This window comes from Odocoileus virginianus, chromosome 6 (genome assembly GCF_023699985.2).
Source record: "Odocoileus virginianus isolate 20LAN1187 ecotype Illinois chromosome 6, Ovbor_1.2, whole genome shotgun sequence".
NCBI classification, from domain to species: domain Eukaryota; kingdom Metazoa; phylum Chordata; class Mammalia; order Artiodactyla; family Cervidae; genus Odocoileus; species Odocoileus virginianus.
Genome location: NC_069679.1, coordinates 53,324,005 through 53,349,103, shown reverse-complemented (window position 1 = coordinate 53,349,103; position 25,099 = coordinate 53,324,005). Strand labels below are relative to the sequence as shown.

At 55.6% G+C, this 25,099-nt stretch overlaps 2 protein-coding genes across 4 annotated transcripts; one reads left to right on the top strand and one right to left on the bottom strand.

Annotated features, from left to right (window-relative positions):
- Window positions 1-1,246: 1,246 nt before the first annotated feature.
- On the bottom strand, window positions 1,247-20,329 carry DUOX2 (dual oxidase 2). The gene is made up of 33 exons (XM_070469364.1): window positions 20,257-20,329; window positions 19,919-20,008; window positions 19,497-19,661; window positions 18,712-18,899; window positions 18,379-18,580; window positions 18,108-18,274; window positions 17,683-17,743; window positions 17,451-17,547; window positions 16,913-17,003; window positions 16,534-16,636; window positions 15,926-16,089; window positions 15,220-15,395; window positions 14,881-14,999; window positions 14,377-14,514; window positions 14,041-14,154; window positions 13,649-13,851; window positions 13,166-13,351; window positions 11,568-11,793; window positions 11,395-11,488; window positions 9,340-9,527; window positions 8,759-8,828; window positions 8,244-8,327; window positions 7,529-7,707; window positions 7,160-7,390; window positions 6,891-6,990; window positions 6,139-6,188; window positions 5,725-5,852; window positions 5,318-5,471; window positions 3,855-4,087; window positions 3,476-3,634; window positions 3,177-3,332; window positions 2,941-3,069; window positions 1,247-2,656 (listed from the first exon to the last, which is right to left on the bottom strand). Exons 1-33 carry the CDS (start codon window positions 20,324-20,326, stop codon window positions 2,534-2,536), a joined length of 4,638 nt encoding a protein of 1,545 aa, XP_070325465.1. The 5' UTR covers window positions 20,327-20,329; the 3' UTR covers window positions 1,247-2,533.
- Window positions 19,605-24,790, top strand: DUOXA2 (dual oxidase maturation factor 2). Of its 3 annotated transcripts, none has more exons than XM_020912835.2 (8): window positions 19,605-19,783; window positions 19,905-19,983; window positions 20,888-21,352; window positions 22,472-22,529; window positions 22,812-22,946; window positions 23,205-23,418; window positions 23,797-24,011; window positions 24,411-24,790. In XM_020912835.2, the coding sequence occupies exons 3-8, from the start codon at window positions 21,206-21,208 to the stop codon at window positions 24,602-24,604; spliced, it is 963 nt and encodes a 320-aa protein (XP_020768494.1). In that variant the 5' UTR covers window positions 19,605-19,783; window positions 19,905-19,983; window positions 20,888-21,205; the 3' UTR covers window positions 24,605-24,790. The 3 variants fall into 3 exon arrangements, with proteins under 3 accessions (XP_020768494.1, XP_070325463.1, XP_070325464.1); XM_070469362.1 differs by having other exon boundaries at window positions 20,675-21,352; XM_070469363.1 differs by lacking the exons at window positions 19,605-19,783; window positions 19,905-19,983 and adding an exon at window positions 20,404-20,778.
- Window positions 24,791-25,099: the final 309 nt, after the last annotated feature.

The window sequence follows — 25,099 nt, the reverse complement described above, 5'->3', positions numbered from 1 at the left end:
CGCCTATGTTTACGTATTTTCCAGTGTCTAACCTCTCCCCTACATTCATGATCTCATTTGTGCAGCCCGTGATCTCATTATCTCAATCCAAAGGCACTTTGCCTGCTTGCTGCCTGATCCTGCCTTTCAATTCATTTCCCAAGACTTGGCCTCAAAGTTCCAGGAAGGGTGGAGCCAGGAAGTTCTGGTGAATAACCACACTGAAAACACTGCTATCCTCTCTGCGAGTCCTTGACTTCTATCACACAACACGTGGCTTTCTGGAAACAGGGCAAGGTTAGACACTGGCCGGATCATATGAATATGTGCTTCAGTCTGACATCTGGAACTTGGCTAGGGTGTGGTGTCAGGACTAATGCCAGGCAGGCTGGGTGTCACCTGAGGCTACTTAAGATCTTGGTGGCACAGATGTTCCTCTGTCCAGCTGGACAGGCAGTTGCCATTGTCTGGATCCTGGGCAAGGGTGATCATGGAGTCTTCAGGAGACCTTCAGTCAGGCCCAAGCATGAGGGAGGGTAAGGCTGAGTAGAGTTTATGGACAATCATGACAGCCATGTCAACATCTGCTAGCCTCACAAGGATAGGTGAGTTAGGGTGGGACAGATAGATATTTTGAATGGTCTTTAGAAAGGAATAAGGAAGGCACCAATGGGCCACATTTGGGAATACAGCTAAGGCTGAGACTTAAGGGGCTGGAGTTTGGGATTAATGACTGGTTGTCTACCCGGCGAGGGGCAGAAGGGCTGGAGGCCTATAGGTCTGATGCTGTTAGGAGATAAGTAGGTTAATAATCATCATCCACTGCAATTGTACAATATATTCTCATGCATTTCCTCATCTGTCTAATTTTCTGGACCAGTATCACTGTCTGTCTTCCTAATTTCCACACAGACATTTTAATACATGAGTAAACAGGCTCAGAGAAGTTATGGGATTTTCTTCTGTAGCTACTTATAGGCAGAGTCAGCAGTAGTGTCCAGGTCTCTTGGCCCCTGATCTGGTGCCCTTCCAGTTCTCTCAGAGATTCCTTCAGTACAGAGGGTAGGGGGCTCAAGGCATTTGACCTGTCAGAAGAGGTAGAATAGAACCAACAGGGGGAGAAGCCTGGGGCAGGAATGTGGAGACAGCCTGAAACTCTCCCTGCCACAGGTCCCACTGGCTGGAGGACTCTATGACCCAGCAATTCCACTCCGAGATACATATCCTCTTGGGAATGAGTGCATTATGTACACCAAACAATTAGTCGTAAGAAAGTTCATAGTAGTTTTATTCATAATTATGAGAAAGTAGAAACAATCTAAATGTCTATTGACAAAAGAATCCATAAACAAACTGTGGTACATCTCTATAATGGAGCTTGACACAGCATGAAAAAAGAACAAACTACTGATATACACAATAATATGGGTGAATCTCAGAGACATTGTGTTGAGAAGAAGCCAGTTTCAAAAGAATACATTCAACATGAACAAATGAATCTGGGGTGATAAAATAATTCACATCAGTGGTTGCTACTAAGGGTTGGGGATGGTGGACTGACGGGTACAAGGGAAGTTTCTGGGGTGATGCAAATGTCCTAGATCTTCATCTGATAGTAGTAGTAACACGTGTTGTACATGGTAGCTTTAAGATTTGTGCACTTTACTATATGTAAATTATACTAAAAATTTTTTTTTTAATTAAAGCTTAGCTTTTAAGGAAGGAGCCACTTGAAGAAGGAAAAGGAAGGGTCTTAAAGAGTATGGAGGGGATGTCCCAGGTTGGCTCCTGTGGGAGGTGACCGACTGTCCTGATTTGCCTGGAACTGAGGGGTTTCCTAGGACAAGAGACTTTCAGTGCTAAGACTGGGAGAGTCCTGGACAGACTGGGACAGCTGGTCATCCAACTCCTGTGAAGGTGGGGAGCCAGTAGGGGACTCTGGATGATGGGCAGAGAGGCTGGGCTCCCGTGATACCAGGGCTGAGGGGCTGCTCCAGCAGGAAGAGATGGGCCTGCCAAGAGGTGAGGGCAACAGGCATAACTGGTGGTTCCTCAGCGCTCCTGATCCTCTAGGAGCAGGAAGGGCTTTGGGGTAGAGCTGGAGGGAAAAGCCCTCAGAGACTGAACTGAGATAGTTGGGCTGCCAGGTTTAACACTGCAGCTTCTAAGCTGGGCTCTGAGGAGATTTTCCCTTGAGCCCTCTCTTCACACCAGGTACCCCCACCCCATCCTCCCTCAATTGCCTAGGCCAAGAAAACACCAACAGTATACACTGATTTTGTGGAAGGGAAAAGGACATGGGGATCTAGCAGAGAAAAACGCGGTCGTCTCTTCACCTCAGTTATCACGAGGCGGAGACTGTCCCCTCCCCACTTTATCTGCCACTGCTGTGGTGTGAGCTGCAAGTGTCTCTGCTAACTTCTCAGAGCCTGGGACAGATGGGACAATGAGGGAGCGGCCCTTCCAGCTCTCTGGCTGAGGCCTGAGGTGAATTCTGACAGAAACTGTTGGCAGGGCTGGTCCATGGAGGGACCGGGAACCAGGGAAAGTGGGCTCAGAAGTTCTCATAGTGGTGCACGAAGTGGGCCTGGTCCTGCTGGTTGATGAGCTGACAGGCCTTCTCTACATTCTTGGTCATTCCTGGAGGGCCGCAGCTGAACACCCCGATCTTCCGCACCTATCAAGTGTTGGGGGGCAGGGGGCAGAGGTTGCAGAGGAGAGGCCTCTGGCCTTGAGCTGCTCACTCCCCAGGAGCTGCTTCCCAAGCCTGACTGGAGTGACCAGAGCATTGACCCAGGTGCTAAGGAGGAGGAGTCTTGAATTGGGGAGGCAGGGGTGGGGTTTAAAGCCCTCCTCCAACCCTGGACCCCATCCTGAGGTTCTCTGCTCAGGACACAGCTGCACCCTCTTCAAGGGCCAGAAAGTCCTGGCAGGGGAAGGATGGTTGGGGGTGGGACTGACCTTTGGGTGGACCTCCTGCAGAGAATTGAAGAAGCGTTCAAAGGGGGGGCGGCCAAAGTGGGTGATGGAGCGCAAGCCCGTGAACAGACTCCGGTTCAGCACCTTCTGGAAGTGCCGCTCACAGATGTACTGGGGGAGGGAGCAGAGGAGGAAGGTCACAGCCAGCGCCTTGGCCATCCTGCCTTGCTCTGCCCACCCACACACCCACAGTCGCCCCCTGGCCGGCCCTGACGCACCAGCATGGTGGTCCTGAGGTCGAACTTCTCAGCCAGCTGGGTGATGTAGATGTGCACGGACACCAGGTCCTGGCAGTCATTCTCCTCCACCTCCCGGATAATGTCAGCCAGCCATTCAAACTGCCGCTGGGTCCGCGTCACCCAGATGAAGTAGATCTGGGGACACATGACTAGGGCTCTGACTCAGCTCAGCTCAAGGAGCCACAGGCTTTTTATCAAGCTGCTTTGCTATGATGTGGGGACACAATCAGGCTGTCTGCCCCTATTTCTTTGAAGAATGGAAGAAAGTAAACACTCACCTTTTTACAGAGCATTTGGCTCCCCAAGGATGACTTGAAGACCAGGTCTTTGAGGATGGAGGCAAAGGGGGTGACCCCAATGCCCCCTCCCACTAGCACTGACACCTCAAACTTATGCCACTCCTGATGGCCCTCTCCAAATGGCCCATCAAGGTACAGCTGCCAACAGAAAAAGAAGATGAGACGAGCCTGGTCCTTCCCCAGCTCTGAGGTTAGATATGTGGGGGAAGAGGGACAGGGAGAACCAGTTTCTTTGATGCACCCCAGCCCTCTCCCAGTCTGGCTTTGGGGTAGCTGAAGCATCTTATCCTGGGGTCAGGAAGGGTGGGGACCTTTTGTCAATGCTAGAGCCCCCAAAAGTGGTCCCAATGATGGGCACCTTTGGATATTTGGCACTGCTGTCAACCATTGGAAGTGAGTAGATCTCCCTGAGGCGGGTGGTCCATGGCCCCACTGCCCGGATGTGCAGGCTAAGCGTCTCCTCATGGGGCGCTGATGTCAGCGTGAAAGGGTGGTACTCGTTGGTCCCCAGAGCCAGGCAGGCAATCCGCACCCACTGTCCTGACTTGTACTCAAAGCCTTGGGGCCGCTGGAACTCCAGGTGGGTCACTCCTGAAGGTCGTGGGCAAGGAGAGGCAGGAATCAGAGGGCTTGTTCCTGGTACCTGAGAACCAGCAGGTGCCCTGTCCTCACCACACACCTCAGGCACAGGGAGCAGTCACGTGATCTGAGCTAGTAGGGCTTCTGGGTTGGGGGTTGAAGGACCCTTTTCTCTGTTTCTTGGGTAACTCAAGAGCTGGGCTTCTCTGCTCCCCTGTTCCAGCCCCTCCCCTCCTCTTTGCTGCTTCCTGCCACTAAAGGCCCAGGCTGACACCACTGTCCTAGGTACCAGTGTACTAGGTCAGGGGACCTCGGGCTCCCCAAGTACCACCTCAGTGTTTACCAAATCTCCACTGTGTGAATGTTACCTTTGTGGTGGAACTTAGGCGCTCATCCTCACGGATTATCATTTAGCTAATGTTTTTCTTTAAATTGACTTATTTTTCAACTCAGTTTACCTTGAGAAGAACATTTAGGTCACTGAGGCAGGTGGAAAACCAGTGTCATGTGCTCTATCTAGCTCTAGAGGCCAAGCTCTTAACCACCACCCTACATGTCTAAGTGTTGTGTGCTCTAAATAGAAAGTACCACATTTTATCATGTTTTAGCTGGGTCCTGTTTGTTGCCTGACCACAGCTGAGCCTCAGGCTTGTTCTTTCTTTGTGGAAAAAGGAGATTTGCAAGTACTGGAGGGTGCAAAAGGCATGCGAAGACTATGCTGAGACTTTGCTCTTAAGTAATCTTGATTGATATAAAGTCGAATGAGGTTAACTTTCTTACAATGTGAGTTCCGAGGGTCAGCCAGCCCCACAACCCTTAAATATCCTCAACCATCCTCTACGGTGATGTGAATCCCCACTCTGGCCAGCACTGACTCTCAACAGACTCCTGTGGTCTGGGCCATTTGTCTGTCTCTGAAGAGGGGTTTTTCCGAGTGAAGAAATGGGAGAAGGATATTCGGTTCCCTGCCCTGTTCTGAGGCCACACATGTACTGGTCTTTCTCGTCCTTAAACCCCTCTGAATGCCTTTCAGCTGGCTCTTCTCATAGTCACCTCCCATTTTGTGCAAGCCTTGGAAACAGTCCACACCTTCTGGGGGCTGCAGTTCCATCAGGAAAGCCGTAGGGTTCCCCAGAGGGTCTCAGAAACAACAATGGAGTGAGGAAGCCTGGGGAGCTCTCTCCCTACATCCCATGAGTTGACCTCCCATGCTCCCAACCCGAGGTCAGGCCAGCTTGGTACCTGAAGGCAGCAGCTGTGCCTTCACCACGCCGATCTCCACCTTCTTCCGGCTCAGGCTCACCAGCTTGTCCCCCATGTAGATAAGTGCTGGGACCAGGAAGTAGATGTGGAAACGGGGCAGCTGGATCAGGGCAAAGCTGCCGTGGATGATGAGCTGGAGACATGGCCAGTTAGTACAGCTCAGACCCAGCAGGCCAGCCCCCTTTCTGCACCCACTTTACCCAGATGCTTCCTGCCCAGGCCCTGGGCCTGGGCTGAGTGTGTGAGGCTGGCACAGCTCCACAGACTGTGGTCTCAGATCTCAGGGCCTCAGTCTAAGCCCTTGAGTCCAATTCAGCCTGCTCCCTCCCCACATCATGATGCTCATCTCTGCCCTGTGGCCTGGCCCTGCCAGAGAAGTCCCTCACCAGCACGTAGAGCAGGATGTAGAGGTGGTGGGTCAACCAGAAGCCCCGGAAGCTGCGGCGTCGGAAGTGGTGGGAAGCAAAGACGTACATGATGGCAAGAACCAGGAGCAGGAGCACCCCTGTCATACCTGGGGGCAGCGGGGACAGGGTCAGACAGTCCTGGTCTCAGGGCCTCAGCCTGGGCTGAGAGTAACAGAGAGCATGTCCCCATTCTGCCCTCCTTCCTTGGCCTCCTTCATTCCTCCCTGGCTCCCAAAACAGCTTAACCAAAGAAGCTGGAACTAAGGCTTGTCCTGGAGCCTGCAAATGGAAACTGTCAACACTATAGACAAATGCATATTCATGGGAAGATGAGGACAAAATCAGAAGTCCTCAGACAGAGCCCCCAGACTCCACATACCATCTAATCTTTACCTGGGACTGTCTGGAAGAACCACCAGTAGAACTTCTGGGGAAGCTTGGACCTGTAGGACAAAGATATCCAGAACCTCAGGCTGGGGCAGGAAGAGCCCCACCACTGTGGCAATGTGACTCTGCTCCTGATGGCCTTGAATACAGAGGTTCCTGGGCTTCTACCCAGACGACCAGGGATCCTTCCAAAGAACATGGGCCCCAGCCTCCTGTGTTCTACTCTCTGATCTCAAAGCAGTTCTTCTTCCTGTGTAATCTTGAATTCCCCTACTGCAGCTAACCTTTGCTTTCTTGAGTGCCTGGTTCATATTCTGTAAGCTCCGTGAGGGCAAGGAGCTTACTTCTATGCTCTATCACTGTGCTCAAACAATGCCAGGCACAGAGTCAGTGCTCAAGAAATACTTGTTGAACGACTGCATGTATCTTGGCATTCTTACTGTCTAGCTCTGGGATGGACACATAGACATGTTCCATAAATGTTTGCCCAGTGAACGGATGGCAGGCTGAGAAAGCAAGCTGTATGTCAAGTACACATGGGAAAGAATATCCAACTTCATCTCCCAAAGTCCTTTCCTGGCCAGTCATGGCCAGCTTTCTTCCTGAGGCCAAGAAATTCACCTCTCAGCTTCCTCGGGATGCTAACTTCTCACCCTCACTCAGTGAGAGAGTGGAGAGTCTAGGGCCAACTACCTCTTTTCTGTTGTACTCTTAGGCTTGCCCCAGAATTCCCAAGGGGGGCCCTTCCCAGAACTGACCCATCATTCACAAAGACGCTGGGAAAGATGCAGGCCAGCAGACTGAGGGGGCTGACTGAGAAGATGTAGACATTCACCACGTGGCCAGCGCTGTGCAAAACTGAAAGAGACAGATCCCGTTAGAGATGCCTCCCAGGGCCAACCCTAACTCCAGCCCTGAGGAGACAGGAGGCACGGGCAGGAGAGAAGGGAGTACAGTAGCTCCAGTCTCCCCCACAGCTAGAGCCAGGGGCCTGCAGCCACAGCAAGCATGCCCAGGTGCCACATACTGGCCAGGACCACAGCGGCCATGGCAATCCAGCGATGGAAGTCCACGGCGGCGTCGAAGGGCACGTAGCGGTTGAGGAAGGTCTCTCTCAGGAAGGTGATGAGGTTGCGGCACATGGTGAGCAGGATGTAGGAGAACATGAAGGAGACACTGGCCGCTGTGCCCCGCGACAGGATGATGCCCACAAAGGTGGTCTGTGCAATGCCCGAGGGTGGCGAGGCAAAGGCGTAGTCTGGGGGTAGAGTTGGGGTGGGTCAGCACATCACCGAGGCCTGAGTCAGAACACCTAGGCCCCCCAGGCCAGATGCTGAGGTTCGGGAAAAACAACCAGAAGGCGCTCACACCTCCCCTCCTGCAACTTGAAACTTACAGTAAGCACGCTCCACAAACAGTCCGGCACAGATGGCCGAGAAGACAGCCACGCACACGATGTGCCGCCGGTAGTTCTCCACGAAGCGCTTGTACTGCTGCAGCTTCTGAGCCAGGAAGCCCCGCTGCATCTTCTCCTGCAGCGCCTCCGTGTACAGCCGGGGAGGGGCCACCCCTACCCTGCAGCAATGGGAGGCAGGTGGCCTGAGGTCAGGGCACCCTGGCCTCCCCTAAGTGCCACCCTATGAAGGAGACCTGGTGCTCTGGCAGCGGTCAGGATGGGCCGCAATAGATAGAAGAAAAAGCTTTTGAGGGGTGACTCCCACTCTCCCAAGCCGTTACCACTCATCATGACTTGCCCTGTCCACCCACTCTTCCATCTCCCCACTACTCCATCTCCACTTCCTCCTCTCTGCCCTGTCCATCCCTCTTCCTGCTCCCTTCCCAGGCCTCACTGCTGTGCCCAAAGCAGGCAGGAGCCAGGGGACCCCTCCCTGCCATCTTGATGTTGCATGGAGTGCCAGGCCCCTGACCTGAAGAGTAAGGTGCAGAAGTTGGAAGAGGTTGAAGAGTCATTAGACTCAACAGCCTGCCAGCCAGGTCAGGGACATGTGGAATGAGTCTCAGGACAGTCTCTTGTGGGTGGAGGTGGGCAGACCGAGACTCTAAGACTTCTCCCTGTGTCTCCATGGATCAAGGGTCTGGAAAACACTCACTTTTTGCCAAACCTCTTCTTCAGCTCAGGGCCTCCCAACTCTGGAGCTTTCGAGGCAGGGAACCCCACTCCCTGAGGGCAAGAACTGAGGAAAGAAAAATGGGGCTCATGCTGCCCTTGTCTTTGCAGGCAGAAGAACTGCTAGGCCAGGGTTGGGGTGGGCTGGGAGGGGGTAGATCCTGGGATTCATTTCTGTTCACAGAACCTGCCCATAAAACTGATCAGAGAGGAGTCTAGCAGAAGGCAGGACCAAAGGAATGGATATGGTCAGCTCATCTGTTCTGTGTAATGACTGTGCCCTGGAGGGGCAGAGAGAGAGCCAGGTTCCTGAACAGTAGTGGGTACGTGGGTATGTGTGTGAGGCAGCCGGAATACAGACTCAGAACAACCGTGCATTAAGAGCTACTTTCAGAGGGCAAATGTCTGGTCCAGGGGCTCATCTCCCCAGCCCTACTTGCTTTGTTTCTCTGCAGGGGATCCAGTCAGGACACCTCCCCATGCCCCATTCCTACTCACCGTTCCCCAGAAGTCCGAGTGATGAATGACACTCGAGAGCTGATGTTTGGTTTAAAAATGTCTCCAACACCTGGAGAGGAGAACAAGAAGCTGGACAGGCTTCCCCAAGAGTGTGGGGAGGTGACTGTCCTAGGATGGCTGCCGGGCAGTGACTTGGTCACATCCCCACATCCTCTCCAGCCTTGCTCCCCACATTGCCCACACCGAGCACACACACAGGGTGGCCGCTGCTAGACAATGTGGCAACTTCATGCAATTAGGAAAAGGGTCCCCCCTCCAGTTGGATGCAGCCTTGCAGATTCTCTGTATAGAGAAAACGGGGGTTCGCCCTCTGGCCAGGCTCACCCCAGATCAATGTACATGGTTGATGTGCAGCATATAGGCTAGATTTCTGCCTGCCCTGACCCCCTCTGTGGGCATCTTTGTGTACAAATTGCACAACTGTAGGCTACACCCTTGATTACACATGACTGACTGTACTAGCACCAAGGACTAAGAGAGAAGTAAGACCTGAGTGCTATGCACCAGGAACTTGCATTTTGAAGATGCGCCCATCCCTGACACCTTCCAGACTCACACACCTCCTCCTCCACCTCTGACACAGAGCTGTGTTCGGCGGAGCTCGCTGTCGTGGTCCCGCAGCATGAAGTGGAAGTCCTCCCACGTCAGCTCCTGCTTGTCCTGGAAGCCTGACTCCTGGAACATGGACTCCACCACCTCAGCCAGCTGGGCCTTGGTCAGGCAGTTGTTGGAGATCTCGATGAAGGACCTGGGTTGGGGGTGGGGGGAACCCGAGAAGAAAGCAGCCTGTCACCTGGCCAGGTCAGGTTCAGGCAGGTGCTGGGTGGGGCAGGCCCCAGACTATCTAGTGTGGTTACCAGTGACCCAGGAAGTGGCACCAAGAAGGTGTTCATCCAGCCTGCTGCTGACGCTAAGCTGGGTGGGGTGGCCACAGCCCAAAAGGCAGAACAAAATTGAAAGTGACCTTGACCAGTTAGAGAAAGTAGCCCTCAAACGGGGGGCATCTACAGCTGGGATAAATGTCCACTGAGTGTAGGGATGTGTCCAGGTGGGCCATGGCCCACTCGAGTGGCAGCCTCTCTCGTGTTGATACCTCCCACACCTCCGCCGGGCACCCCATTCATGGTCGAGTGGGGGCACAGACAGTCGGGAGTTGGGGGAGGAGATGTAGCCGCAGTGGCTTCTGCTTCCTTGTGCCAACACCCCGGGGCGCAGGCAGAAGTGTCTCTACACCCAATGAGACAGCACCTACAGTGGCCATACTTTTATCTTAGGTGCGTTTTGGGACAAAAGCAACACACGCACATTTGTGTTGAGTCCAACAGAAAAAGAGCTTTGCCTGCATGGCACGGCAAACAACTGCCATCACATTTTTTAAAAATACATCATCCCACTTGCTCAGGGTGAGACTGAGCCAGAGCCACGCTGAGTATAGGATGAGGAGGTGGGAGCTTAGCCCCCAGGGGCAGAAACCCTCTCCCAGAGGTCCTGCAGCAGCACACCCAGCGAGGGACAACTGCAATCCACTTCGCCCTAGCCCTTTCAGAAGCCCACATCCAGTTGTTGTATCTGGCCAGCAAAAGAGGTGGCAGTGAAGGGGATCACTGAAAGCAATGAGTAAGGTTTTCAGGGATATAAAAGTTAAAAGGATCTGAGCTGTTTTGTGCATTCTGTTTATTCATTTGCTCATTTGTCTCATCTGATTCAGTTGCCTATGCATCAAATGGCTGCTATGTGCCTATCACAGTGCGGAGGAGGTGGATGAGATATGAATAATGTCCTTGTAGAGCTGCAGGAAGCTGTGTTACTGGAGCACTGTCTTTCAAGAATAAGATGACTGTGAGCCCAAAATTGGTCTTTATTGGCACACCACAACCAGAAATCGCTTAAGAAGCAGGAAGAGAGAAGGGTTGAAATATAGAACAACATTCCGTTTTTCTCCTCCTGCCTGTCCTGGTGATTAACATCGGCAGTGATCAAGGGCATCTGTCCTCCAGGATTCATGATCTCACTGTGTAAAGCACAGCCTTAGAAGAGTCAGCCAAGACCTGACTTCCCTGGTGGTCCAGTGGATAAGAATCCGCCTGCCAGTGCAGGGGACATGGGTTCAATCCTGGTCCAGGAATGCCCCACATGACTTGGGGCAACTAAAGCTGGTGAGCCACAGGTACCGAGCCCACTTGTCTAGAGCCTGCACTCACAACAAGAGTGTAGCCCCTGCTCGCTACAACTAGAGAAAGCCCACAAATAGCAATGAAACCCAGTGCAACCAAAATAAGAAAAAATTTTTTAAAAAGAAGAAGAGTTAGCAAAGAACTGACAGCATCCAAAAAAGGTTGGTTGGCCTTGTTACTGGTCATCTTGATGTTGCTTGTGTTTTTTCACTTGGGAAAATTTTCTGGCTGGTGTTGGCTGAAGAAACAGACCCTTTTGGGGGCAGGGGCCTGACCAGATAAACTTTGAAGCTGGATGCTCTGGGTGTCTAGGATGCAGTATCTAGGCCACCTCTCAATGCAGATGGCCACATAACCTCCTCACCTACCCTCCTCTGACCTGACCTGTTTTCCTGTTTAAAATAGCAGGACGTCTCAGGACTGGAGGGGCCCACCCCATACCGCATCATGGTGAAGAACTCGTCCTTGGAGAGGAAGCCATTGCCATCAAGGTCATACATGGTGAACATCAGGCGGGACTTGTCCTCCGGGGAGCCTGGGAAGAGACAGGGGGACCCCAGTTACCTCTCTGCTCAAAGACACCTGGCGCCTGGGATAATCCACCAACCCCTCACCTTTCATGAAGACCACCAGGACATCCAGGAACTCCCGGAAGGACAGGTACCCATTGCCATCCTTGTCAGCCAGAGAAAACATGGACTCCACAAACATGTCCTGGGGCTTGAGGCCCAGGGACTCGGCAAACTCAGCCCGGCTCAGCTCACACGTCAGGGCCTCCCGCACCTTTTGTGATGAGTCCAGGAGCAGGGTCCCTGCATCCACCTGGTTGATGTCTAGCACCTGTACTTGGACAGCAGCAGAGCGAGGGAGAGGAAGAGTTGAGGCCTGGGCTGGAAGCAGTACAGTGACCCTTCTCACCTCTCGAAGTCTGGGTCAGAAAGGTGAACCCTGCTGGTTGTTCATGGTCATTAGACAAACTTCTGCCTTGGGCTTCTGCTCTCCTGCAGAAGGGAGACTATAGCAGGGGATGGGGTGGGAGCAAGGAGGGACAGTGTTTGGGAATGCAAAGTGAAAGAGCCTGCACCGGTGACAGAAACTGCAGCAGACATGAATGGATAGGCAGGAAGGGGCTAAAGATATGCTCTTTTGTCAGTTCAGACAGGGATGCCACGTGCCTGATTTTAAAAGTCACATACATGTAACTTATTATTGTTGTTTAGTGGCTAAGTCATGTCTAACACTTTTGCGACCCCATGGACTGTAGCCCACCAGGCTCCTCTGTCCACGGGATTTTCCAGGCAAGAATACTGGAGTGGGTTGTCATTTCCTTCTCCAGGGGATTTTCCTGACCCAGGGATTGAACCTGCATCTCCTGCATTGGCAGGTAGATTCTTTACCGTTTAGCCACCAAGGAAGCCCATATATGTAACTTCCATGCATTAAATGCAATCATGTACCAAGCACTTGGGCTCAATACATTGTACATAGAACAGTGTTTATCAAACTTTAGAGTGAATCAGAATCCTCTGGAGGGCTTGTGGGTCCTAGCTTCAGAGTTCCTGATTTTCTAGATCTGGGAGAAGGGCCTGAGGACTTGAGTTTCTAACAAATTCCCAGATGAGGCTGTTACTGTTGGTCCAGGGAGCACACTTCGAAGACCACAAACGTCGACTATCTCCCTGAATCCTCATAACCCAAGGGGATGGATCGTATTTTAATCACTCTTTTATAGATGAGGAAACTGAAAACAGAGCAGAGGTGATGTAATTTGCCTAAGGTGATGCCCTGCTAAGTCATGTCAGTCATGTCCGACTCTGTGCGACCCCATAGATGGCAGCCCAACAGGCTCCTCTGTCCCTGGGATTCACCAGGCAAAATTACTGGAGTGGGTTGCCATTTCCTTCTCCAATGCATGAAAGTGAAAAGTGAAAGTGAATTCGCTCAGTCATGTCCGACTTTTAGCGACCCCATGGATTGCAGCCTACCAGGCTCCTCCATCCATGGGATTCTCCAGGCAAGAGTACTGGAGTGGGTTGCCATTGCCTTCTCCAAGGTGATGCCCTAGTGAGTAGCAAAACCTGAGTTCCACCGGGGCTGTCTGTTTCCAGCCCGCAGGACAGAAGCTCAGTTCACCCTAAATAGGGTACTGTCCAGCCCAGGATCCCTCCTACCCCTGGGCCCCTTCTGCCTCCAAAAGGCCTGGTCATAGCACCTGGGCAAAAAGGTGTCTGAAGAAAACCTCCAGGATGCGTTCCCGCTGCTCTTTGGTCACAGCTTTCCTGAACAGCTCATACTCGCTCATCTCAGCCACGTCTAGGCCCAGAGCCCAGTTCTCACAGAAGCCCCGCAGATGCTGCACGAAGGCACCCCGCTCCTCCTGGGAGTTAAACAGCAGCACCTGGAAGAAGGAAGGCCATGCCAGTGCTCAAGCTTCTGGCTCAGCCTCCCCTCAGAGGTCCTTGGATTGGGGGAAGGAAACTAAAAGGCCCCCATTCCAACCCGGCTAGCGCCAGGTGAGTGGCCCAAGGGGGTCAGAGGGAGAGTTGGGTGGGGACCTCGGAAAGAAGTGCCTCCTCCCAGTGTCAGCCCTCACAGACAAGCCCTGCAGCTGAGGACGGGGTGACATGAGAGGACTCGCCATGAGAAGGGAAATGGGCGAGGGCAGCCCAGGCTGGGGAGGCTGGCTGGGCCATACCAGATCATACTCCTTGGGGATCTTGAGCAGCAGGGCGCGGCATCCACGGTTGCTGGACAGGATGAGGTTGACCTGTTGTGGGGGCTGCAGCTGGATGGTGCGGAGCACAGAGAGCCGCCGGTCCACAACCTGCAGCCGCCGGTCTGGGAGCAGCTGGATGGTGACTGGATAGCCCCTCTCCCGGGGGCCCGGCCACTCCATCGCTAGGGAAGGGACGACAGGCAGGGCAGAGCATTTCAGCAGAGCTCCCCAGGCCCCGGCCCTCAGGCCAGTTCCAGTCTGAGCCGGCACCCCGAAGCCTGGCTTTGTCCCCACATCTGTAAGCTGGTTCTTTCACAGCACCCCACACCTTTGGTTCTCTTCCCCCTTCCCTCCCCTTGGCCCCATCTCACCTGACACTCCATCACTGGCTGGTTCCTTCTTCACACTCTCTTTGCGTTTCCTTTGGAGCTTCTTGCGCTCTCGGCCCCGGAAATAGGCCACCACCCCGGAGATAAGCAGGCTCACTGAAGGGGGTCAGAAGGAGCCAGTGGGGAGAGGAGCCCCTCACCTGTGGGTTCACCAAGGCCCTGGCTGCTGCCCCTCCCTTCCTAAGGCCCCCTGAGGCTGGCTTCAAATGAACTCAGGACTGAACCCTACAGGTCAGTCAGTAACAAGGGGTGGGGACAGTCCGTGGAGAGGAGGGGAACTGAGAGAAGAGACATGGGCGAGAGGGCTGAAGGGCTTACCTAGTGGAAGACAGCACAAAGCCACGATGGTGATGCCAAAACCAGGGCCACTGCCCTCGAAGTAATGAATCTCGGTCAGGGGCACACAGGGGGGCAGGTCTTTGATTGTGAGCTGTTGGGGCTGAGGGCAGGGTGCACCTGCGGGAAAGGCACAAAAGGTCTCAAGGCCTGAGCATCCCACTCCTTAGCCAGGCACCCTTCCCCTCTTCTCCTGCAAAGGGCCAGGTACCGCTCCCTCCCAGACCCACCTCCCTGGGACTTGTTCCCCTCAAAAGTTCCTCTTCCACATCCCACCTCTCAGCATCCACCCCAACCTGACCACAGGGTGCCGCCTGCAAACCAGTCTAGTCTCTACTGGGGGAGGTACCTAATGCAGGCCTCCCAGACCAACACAGAGGGAACTGCCTGGTGCCTAGCCCCTGAGACAGCACCAAGGGACCCCCCCCACACACAACCTCTGCCCCTCTTCTGCCACCATTGCTTGTTCTCTCCCAGGCCACCCACCGTTCTGCCAGATAAAGACATTGGGCTGCAGGGTGTCAGGGTCCACAGTGGTGACAGCCACCAGCACGTCCCGAAGAGTGGTGCTTCTAATTTCTGCAATTTCCTCTGGAGAGAAGAGCCTAAGTTGGGGAAAGCCAGAAATTGTTTGGGATGAGAAGGGGTCACAGGTCTCCAGCAAACTCGGGCCTGGGGACCCAGATGAGAAAAATAGACCCAGAGGTGTTGGAGTGGGAGTTGTGGGCCAGCTGGGAGTCAAGGGCCCATGGGGGCCATTCACAGGCAGAGAGTCTGGGGTCCAGGCCAAGACAGAGTCTGAGGCGGGAGTCAGACAGGCCTTACCCATTCCTGCTGTTCTCAAACCAGTAGCGGTCGCCATCCCGCAGTCGCACAAACTGATCAAGGACGATGGTGCTGAAGAGGGGTCCAGGGTCCCCGTGGCTCTCCAGGAGCCCCCCTGGGAGTAACTCCAGCCGGGACAGATCCTGGTTGTACAGGGCTGCCGTGGCCTCCAGCACCTGGGGCACCACAGGAGGTAAGGGGTGTGTGAGTATACGTGTGTGGTTTTGTGTTGGGAGGGCGGCCACTACTGCCCCATCCCTCAAACATGGGACCCCATCCGCAGCCTGGCTTGCAGCTCAGCCCTGAGGGAGTCTCCTCTTTCTAGGCAGCCCCCTCAGGTGGTGACAAGTCTGGTGGGAGGACCAGTGTATCACCACCCAGACTGCCTGTCTCCAGTGACCAGCGGCTTCAGGGCCACCCATCTCATGGGGAGAGACCCTGCAGGAATAGGACAATGGCTCCCCACCCAGGGCTCACTCTGCAGAAATGGTACAGAGTAGCGGTGAGGATACTCTGGAATCAGATGCCTGAATTTGAGTCCTGCCTCTGAGATGGACTTAACAATTATGTCATCAGTAAAACGGGGACAATGACAGTGTCTACTCTATAATGTTCTTCACACAGATTAAATGTGTTACACATGTAAAGGACTTAGTATCACCTCAAGAAAGCTTTAGTTGCCATTATTATCATCACTATTTCTGACCTGAGGGTCCACCTTGGGGTTGAGATCACTCCAGTTCCTCGGGGTCTTCAGCCCCAAGGCCTGCAGAGCTTGGGTATAGCTGGGCAGCCCCATATCTCGGCCACGTTGGATGCTGCTGGCCACGTAGTCAGTGCGAGAGAACTTGCCAGGGCCAGGCCAGTAATCTAAGGAGGAGAGAGGACCCCGCTCTAGGCTCAGTCCACCTAACCCTTCTTTACCCAGCAGCCTTGAATTGGGTTGTTGGCATCACCCATATCCAGCACATGTCAATGTCACCATGTGTGACCAGGGGCAATTTTTCTGGCAAAACTCTTCCCCTAAGACTCAGGATGGTTCTAGTCACCAAATTCCCTGTCCCGCCTCCTTAACTTCAAGATGGAGCTGGACAAAAACTTGAAGAGGCCTAAGTGCCAGAGATTGTGGTACCCCCCACATACTCAGATGTAGGTAGTTTAGAATAGTTATTTTCCTCTAATTTTTTCTAATGGCTGTTTGCTCTGTGTGTGTTCCTACACTATAGGCATCCTAGGCCTACCTGCTGACTATCCAGAAGGGTCCCCAGGCTCACAGACCGCTGTGCCCTCATCCCCTCTTCTTCCAGGGCTTACCCCTCAGATCTTCCACCACAGTACTGTCTTCCAGCTCTGAGATCTGGGAGGCCATTCCCAGCAGCAGCTGATTCACTGCCTGAGCGCTGTTCAGATTGGGATTCTAGAAAGAAACAGCACACTCAAGGTCTGTCCTCAGGCTCCTCCCTAGAGCGGAGTCCCTCTCACCCAGACCACTGCAGCATCCCAGGACAAAGGGCCCTGGGCCAGTCCTAGACCCTGTTGAGCTGCTGTCCCCAGATAATTTTCTGATCACTCTACCTTCATCTCCCACCACCCTGAGGCAGCAACACCTGTGAACTGGAATTGTTGCTTTTCCCAGCCTGTGTGACAAGACTGACCTTGACCCACCTTCCCTTGTCCCTGACCCCAGGCTGACCTCCCGAATCCAGTAGCTGTTGCAGACTCTGAGAGCTGGGGAGCTGCCAAAACTCTCGTTCAGGACCATCTGGAAATGACAGCTGGCATTTCTGAAATGGGGAATCAAGGATGCAGTAAAAGAATTCAGGGAGGCTGGGGTGGGGCTGATGTGGGGTGAGGCATTCAGAGGACATTTGGTGAGTACTAAGGGGTGTCCTCTGAACTTCCTTGACTGCGGCAGGGATTTGGCAATCAGCATGGACTGAAGGTAGAGGTTGCTCTTTGTCCACACAGGGTAGGAAGGGAAGGAGGGAAGAGAGTGACACACCTGCTGGACAAATCCTGCTCTCAGCAACAAAAGTTCAGCTGTTAGGAGGAAATGAGGAAACCTCCCTGTTAAGACTGGACTCCTACCCCAGGGTTCTGTTTCAGGGTACCAAATTCTGCTTCTCTTTCCCCATGAAACTGTGGGGGTGGGGTGTATGAAAGGTCCCGGGCCCCAAGGCCACTGAATCTTCACCTCTGCCAGTGTGCTGCTCAGCCAGACCCTCCCTCACCTCATATAGACGCCAGGGGGCACCATGGTGGAGAAGAACTGCTCAGAAGCAGCCAGGAACTCCGGGGAGATGCTGGGGTCCAGGAAAGGGCGATACTCTGTCCACAAGGGTAATGAGAAAAACAGGCTCCTTACTCTCACATACTATCATCACACGACGCTATCAGTCTTCTTTGTCCTATGGATCTTAATCACCCCCCTTCCCAAGCCCCCTCAACCCAAGTGTTCCTCACCTGTGTAATTTGGAGGTGTTTGATGCAGGAAGCTGGGCAGCCACTCATACATGGCGATGTTCTGAGGGTCAAGAGAGGGGAAAGGGGAGGCCAGCGCTGGAACAGCCAGGCCAAGAGGGACTTGAGCTCAAGGAAGGTTTAAGTGGGAGTTAAGGACCAGGCAGGGGCAGTCATGGGAGAGACTCTCAGACAGAAGAGGTGTGGAGGTTCCTGTTCCCCACAAGCAACCAGGGCAAGCGGGTGGGGAGCGGGTTGCGAAATAATAATCACTAGAAAACCTCCTGCAGGAGCAGCGCTTTGCCTATCACCCTCAGGGGCTTTTCCTAGACGGCAGCTCTCTGGGGAGGGGAGTGGTGGTTCCTGGCGGGGTCGTCCAGGACCAAGGGCTCTGGAGTCTCCTGGGGACCAGGCCGTGGGGGACCCACCTGGTAGGTGGCGATGACCCTCTTGCGCGCGTGCTGAAACAGCTCCTCGTCCCCCCAGAGCGGATGCCGGCGGGCCAGCCTCTGCGCCCACAGGTTGTGATAGCGGAACCAGAGCAGACCCAGCGCCTGCAGGAAGGGCTCGCGGTTCCCTCGCTCGGCCCCGAAGGCTGCACGCACCGCGGGGACGCAGGGAGGAGATGAGCGCGGGCTGGACCGCCGGGCGCCCCTCGCCGTCCCCCGCCCGCACCTCGCCCGGCCCCCGCCGCCTCACCGTACAGCCCCCGCGGCCCGCGGCGGCCCGTGGTGGGATCCGGCGGTGTCCACATGAGCAGCGGGGCCTGCGCGGCCCGCGGGAAGGCGGGGTCGGGCCCCGACGCCAGCTGCCCCCCGGAGAAGCTCCGCAGCTCGTCGCTCCAGGAGTGCGAGGAGCCGTAGATGGCGCTGCCGTCCAGCCAGCCGGTCGCCTCGTTGGTCTGCGGGGACGGCGGGAGGCTGAGCCGGGTGTCGGGCGGCCAGGAGGGTCCGGGAGGGCTGAGGGCCCGCGGGTGTCGTGGGGGCGGCGGGATGGGATCGTCAGCCCCCCATCCCCGCCTGCCGCGCTCACCAGGTCCCGGGGGTTGCTGGGGCTCTGTCCGGTCTCGGGGTCCCAGCGACTCCTCTGGAAGGGCAGGACCACGTCCCCGCTCCGGTCGCGGTCGAACACCGGGTCTCCGGGCGGGATGTGGATGTTGAGGAACTCGGCTGGGCAGCCAGACTTTTCCACGCTCACCAGGTCCGACAGCACGTGGTAGCCTGCCGGCGTGGTGTTCAATCTGGTAAGAATTGCTATTCCCCACCGCCCGGGAGCCTAAAGACAGATGTTCCAATTCAAGCGCCGCGCCACCAGCTCTAAAACTTTCTTCTAAACTGTAAAGTGGGGTTATAGTACCCTCCTCGCCCACCCCCATCACGTCGTGGTGAGAATCAAAATAATACAATAAATGTAAGGGCTCCCTGGAGCCAGTCCCCATCTCCTAACAGATCGTGCCTCCCCCTCCCTCTCCGGAGGTAAAGAAGTTAATCCTCACAATGGGAGGAGAGGGGCGGCAGGGGAGCTACCTCCAAGGAGCTACAGGGAAGGCTAGTGGCACTCCTGGGTTTGGAGTAAGGGTAAGAGAAAGATTAGGAGAGCAAAATACCCGCTGGTTAACACCCTCAAATCCGTCCAAGACGAACAAAGGCTCCAAGTGTAGCCTGAGGGGATGGGTTGGGGGGCGGTGAGGACGTGGTTCGAAGGACGTGGATCGGTGTCCTGTGGACTTGCAAAGCGGCCTCAGGGCCCCTCTCCCTAGGCGCTGAGCTAAGCGCCTGGTCAACCCTCACCAGAACTGTTCTTCCATTTGCCCTCACCGAAGAAGAGCCCCAGGACCGTGCGATTGCGGCCGGACGGCCTCCCGGCGCTTCCCTGCGTGGTGGCGTTGCTGAGTCGGCGCGGGTTGGGCAGCAGCGGCTCCCCGAGAGCCTGATACACGCCATCCGCGTAGTTGGCCGGTACGAGGCGCTGCAGTCGGGAGCCTGTGCGAAGCAGGGAGCCGGGCTCCGTCAGAGCACGCAGTTCCCAACAAGCCCTTGAACCTCGCCTTACACCTCCCTCCAACCCCCACTCCCACCGACGAGACCCCTTCTTCAGTCTTCAGGTGTGTATAGGAGCTGGCCGCTCAGGCAGCGGGGCGGCTGTCTGGCGCGCTCCCTGCCCGCCAGCTTCTCCGCGCCGGGTCTCCCTCACCCCTGCCTTCCACTAGCCATTCTCCACCCCAGGCCGCAGGACGCACCCGCAGCGCCACGCTCGTGGTGCCTCAGATTGTTGAACCAGCCGTCATAGCGCTGCACTTCCCAGGTCAGTGAGAGTGAGTCTTGGCCACCTGTGGGTCAGAGAGTGGTCCGCTCACTGGTAGCTTCCTTGCGACCCCTGGGGGACCCGATGGCCTCGGTCTGCGTCTCCAACCAGCCGAGGGCCCCCAACCCGACCCAAGTGGTGATGCTCGCGCGGGGAAGTTTCCCATCTCGCTGAGCCGCGCAGCGATCTCACCACATCTTCCAGCCCCAGGAAGCCTCTTGCCTGCACCAATCCCTTCCCCAACTTCTAAGGGAACTAGTGCTTGGTACTTACCCGTTGGATCCAGGAGTAGAGTCAGCAGAACTCCCAGGAGCTCCAGTACCTCTGGCCTTGCGCGGAGCATATTGACCCTGCGACCAGCGGGGTGGGAGGTGGTACATGAGGAATACAGAGCCAGCCTCCCCCACCGCCGGCAGTTGGCGCGAGCTGTGTCCACCCCCATTTCTGGAGCGAAGCTTTTAGATGTCTCGCCAAGGACCCACACCCACAGGGCACTTTTTAAAGGGCACAAGCCTCTCATATCCCTCAGTGAATACCTGTCCATGGACACTGAGGGATGGGAAGATCAAGTCCCATGTACCAGTCCAACCTCTGGCTTAGGGACACCGTCCGGGTCAGAAGTCTTTTTCTTGGAATCTTTGCCTCTCTGCTCTGCTCCCTGCCTCTACCCACTGCCTCCCTCCCTCCTCAGCTCCGCAGATCCTCAGCCTCCGCCGGCTTCACTCTCACCCTCCTCTCTGCATCCTCTGAGGCCGGCTGTGCAGACGTTCCACTTAGGCTAGACCAGCGCCAGATGTGAGCATCTGGACCTGGCCGCTCCCTCTTGCTAGGCGGGTGGGGCTCGTCTCATTTGCATAATGACCTCAACTTCTTATTTGCATGATCTTTTCCCTCCTGGACCCAGCTGCAAAGTCCCGACCGCTCTCTGCGCTCGGCCCACGCTGCTATAAAAGGGGTTTCGGGTCCAATGCGACTTCCAAACGCAGAGTGAACCCTCAGAGCCCGCTCTCCCACTTACCTAACTCGGTCTCGGCCAATCCAGAGCGCCTGAGGGCAGTTAGCTGCTGGCTTCCTTAAAGGTGAGCCGAGACGCTCAGACTTGACTTGTCCATTGGGTCCAGTGCTGGCACCAGGGAACAGAGTAAAGGGAAGTGGGACCTGGACTCGGAGGCCAGTGATCCCTCTGCCCGCTGGAACACACCCAGCTCAGCCGGGCTGCAGCATGACTCTGTGGGATGGTGTGCTGCCCTTCTACCCTCAGCCCCGGCATGCGGCCGGCCTGAGTGTCCCACTACTCATCGTCATTCTCGTTTTCTTGGTCTTGGCCGCCAGCTTCCTGCTCATCTTACCCGGGATTCGTGGCCACTCGGTAAGGGGGTAGTAGAAGCTCTGGTCTGGGGGGCGATGGAGGGCGTCATGGACAGCTTGTCTCTGGAGAACCCAGGACAGGTAGGAGGGTGGCAGGGTCTTTCATGAAAAGTCAGACTGAAGCACACTGAACCAGAGGAACACCAGTAGTTCATCTGAACTAACTGTTCACTGAACCAAAACACCAGGGGGAGCACACCAGTAGTCTGGTCCAGCACGCACCCCTTCACAAGAATAGGGAGAGAGCCTCCGCTGGACATTCAGAGAGGACCCCCAGGTGGAATGTTCAGGAAACTGCTGCAGAGAGTGGGCGTCCAGTCTGGTAATCCTGGGGTCAGTTCAAGACTTCACCTGCTGCAGGGACCTCCTCCTGTCCCCAGGCTGCACCTCCACTCCCTTTCCACCCCCATCCTGACCTCCGGGTGATGACCGTCTGGCTAAGAGGACAGAAAACAGCATCTCAGACTGCTGTGTTTCACCTCTGCTCTTGGTTGTCATGTGCCCCCATCCTAAAGACTTCTGCACAGCAATTTCTTCAAAGTTGTGGTAAACTGGGCACTTTTTCTTAGATTCCCCCCCTCCCAGAACCTTGGTTGTCTGTTTCTCAAGGCTCCCCAGGTCTTGTGTTTGTTTTCTGGGAAACTGGCATGCCTAGTAATATCTGAGATGTAGTGTCCCACCTTCTCCACCTGGTGACCAGACCCTGAGGCCTCCCTCTCCTGAGGGAGGTGACCCCTGCCTGCCTAGCACTTCTGGACTCACTGAGCCTCACCATGGCAGTGAGCCCAGCCGGAGGCAGCACCAAGAGTAGGAACCGGATAGCCAGAGAAGAAAGTTTGTGGGGGTGGTGGGAGAGCATAAGGTAGAGACAGCCCAGCGGCAGGGTGGACTGGGAAATGGGGCTAGGGAGGTAGAAACACACAGCCAGAAAGCATCAGACATGCTAGTGGTTCAGAGGGACTTGCATGACTTGACTTCAGCCTTTAAAGGTTAAGAATGTAACTGGGAAAGAGAGGGAAGTTGCAGAGGCACTAACGGCCAGGGCAGCGTGGGGTCAAGGGAGGTCTGCAGCAATCTGGTTAGGCACTATCCAGACCTGACCCAGTGTGTGTTCCTGCAGCGATGGTTCTGGTTGGTGAGAGTTCTTCTCAGCCTGTTCATAGGAGCAGAAATTGTGGGTGAGTGTGTCATGCAGTGGATGGGGAGAGGACCTGGGGTGAGGAAGAGGGTGGCCAGAGGACCCTTGGGCAAGTGGAGAACTTCGGTTGGGTTCCCACTCCTTCCTATTCTCTTTCTAGTGCCCACGCTTACACTCTTACCGCGTATATGGATTGGGCTCTAGACGCCCCCCCCCCAACTCTGTGCACCATTTCCCACCTCCCATCACCACTCTCCCAATTGCACGTCCTCAATCTTCTCCCTGACCTTTCCCTGCCCCTACCGTGTGCGTCTCCCCACAGCGGCGCACTTCAGCGCAGAATGGTCAGTCGGCAGCGTTAGCACCAAAACATCCTACAAGGCCTTCAGTGTGGAACTCGTCCGAGCCCACGTCGGTCTGCATGTGGGCCTGGAGGGCGTTAATATCACACTCACAGGTGAGGAGGCTGCGGCTACGTGAGCTCCTGGGGTTGGCAGACGGACACCATGGGTGGGGGAGGGTAGCAGGTGCCGCTGGGGGACCTGTGAGGACAGATCCCACAAGTTTAAATAGCTTCTGGCTCTCACTGATTTGTGTTTTCGTCAACCGCTGCCAAACCCACTTCTCTCTCTCGGAGTCTCACTTTCCCAACTGAACCCGCTTAGTCTCCGGGTCCTAGCTGTACGCAGCCCGGTGACCTCGCCGCCATCCGCAGGGACCCCAGTGCAGCAGCTGAACGAGACCATCGACTACAACGAGCAGTTCATCTGGCGGGTGGGCCAAAACTACGCCGGGGCGTACGCGGAGGCCCTGGAGAAGGGGCTGCCGTACCCGGTTCTCTATCTGGCGGAGAAGTTCACTCCGAGCAGCCCCTGCGGCGTTTACCGCCAATACCGCCTGGCGGGACACTACGCCTCGGCCACTCTATGGTGAGAGGACACTCTGCGTACTTGCGCGCGCTCGATCTCTCTCGCGCGCGTTTGTGTGTGTGTATGTGGCAGGGGCGGGGGTGGGGATGGGGTGGGGGCTCGTGAGCCGGAGGATGTGTGTTCCCGCTGCAGCCCGACGCGCTTGGGGTGAGAATCGCAGCCTCGGGGCAGATGGTGACGAGGTCGGTACCGGCCGCGGGAATCCGAAGAGAACCAGAAACGGCTGGGCGTCGGCTTCCCTCCTCCCGTATCTCTCTGCGCCTCTGCCATCCCAGCCCCAGACTTCGGTTCTTGGTTGGGATGCAGAGCCAGCGAGCCCGCGGGAAGCCGGGCGTGCTGGGGGACCCGGCTCACAGCGCCGCCGCCCCCTCCTCGCAGGGTGGCCTTCTGCTTCTGGCTCCTCTCCAACATGCTGCTCTCTATGCCGGTTCCACACTACGGAGGCCTGGCTCTCCTCATCACCGGCGCCTTCGCGCTCTTCTCGGTGTTCGCCTTCGCCTCTATCTCCAGCGTGCCTCTCTGCCAGCTCCGCCTCGGCTCCTCCGAGCTCACCACTCACTATGGCGCAGCCTTTTGGATCACGCTGGCCACTGGTGAGGACCGAGGGAACACGCCCCCGGTGGCTGGGAGCGGGGACGGGATTTATACCAGTGTGCGCTTTCCAGTTTGCATAGTGAGTTCACATAAATTATCTGATCTGTCCCGCTCAATAGTTCGTAGACGCTGGCACTGTTACACCTATTTTGCAGAAGAGGGGGACCGAGTTCGGAAGGGTTCCTTCAGTATCTTACCCCACTGAGCATGAGAATCCGCGTATCATGTATTCCATACTAGAGATCTTTCTGCGCGCGCGCTTGTGTGTGTGTGTGTGTGTGTGTGTCTGAGGAGGAAGTGCAGATACCTCTCATAGATGGAGATGGGGAGGCCGGGCTCTGAAGCCCTGACAGCCCCCTTTACCCACCCCCAACCCCGCCCTGACTGTGCTGTCGCAGGCGTCCTATGCCTCCTCCTCGGAGCCGCGGTGTTGAGTCTGCACTACGCTCGGCCCAGCGCTCTTCGCCTCTTCTTGGAAGGAAGCGTCAAGGACCTCGAAAGTCCGACGAAGGAGAGCTCGCCTCTCATCCTCAGCAACCCACTGCACAAGCAGTTCAGGGCCTCGGACTTGACCATCAGCACTAACCTGTGAAAGGACTCAACGTCGGACTCCTACTCTGCCTCGGTCCGCGCAGGCCGGGGTGCGGTGCCCGCCGAGCGGAGGAGCTCCAGGAGCGCCGTGGGAGAGGCCGGTGGCCTCAGATGTGACCCCCCGCTTCGGGGAGAGTCTCCCAGGGTGAGCTGGAAATAAATTCTTTCTGTTTTTGTTTTCTAGAAACTTTCCTTCATTACCTTACCCGGCTTTTCAAGGCTTTCCGGGCATACCAGACTTCCCTAGGTTGGAGGTAGTCTAGTACACTCTTTCTCAGCATTGCCACTCACGCTGGGTTCTGTCTGTTTGAAAAATGCAGAGTAACCCGGGAGAGGGTGCCCTCTAGTGAGTCCAGGGAAGAACCAACCAAAGCCAGCATCCTCCTGAGCTGCCCCGAGGGGATGGTAGCAGTGACCAGACAGGTCTTCCCAGCTCCCCACTCTTGCCACTGGCCCCCCTGGGATCCCTCTCTGCTGAGTGGGCTCGGAAGAAATA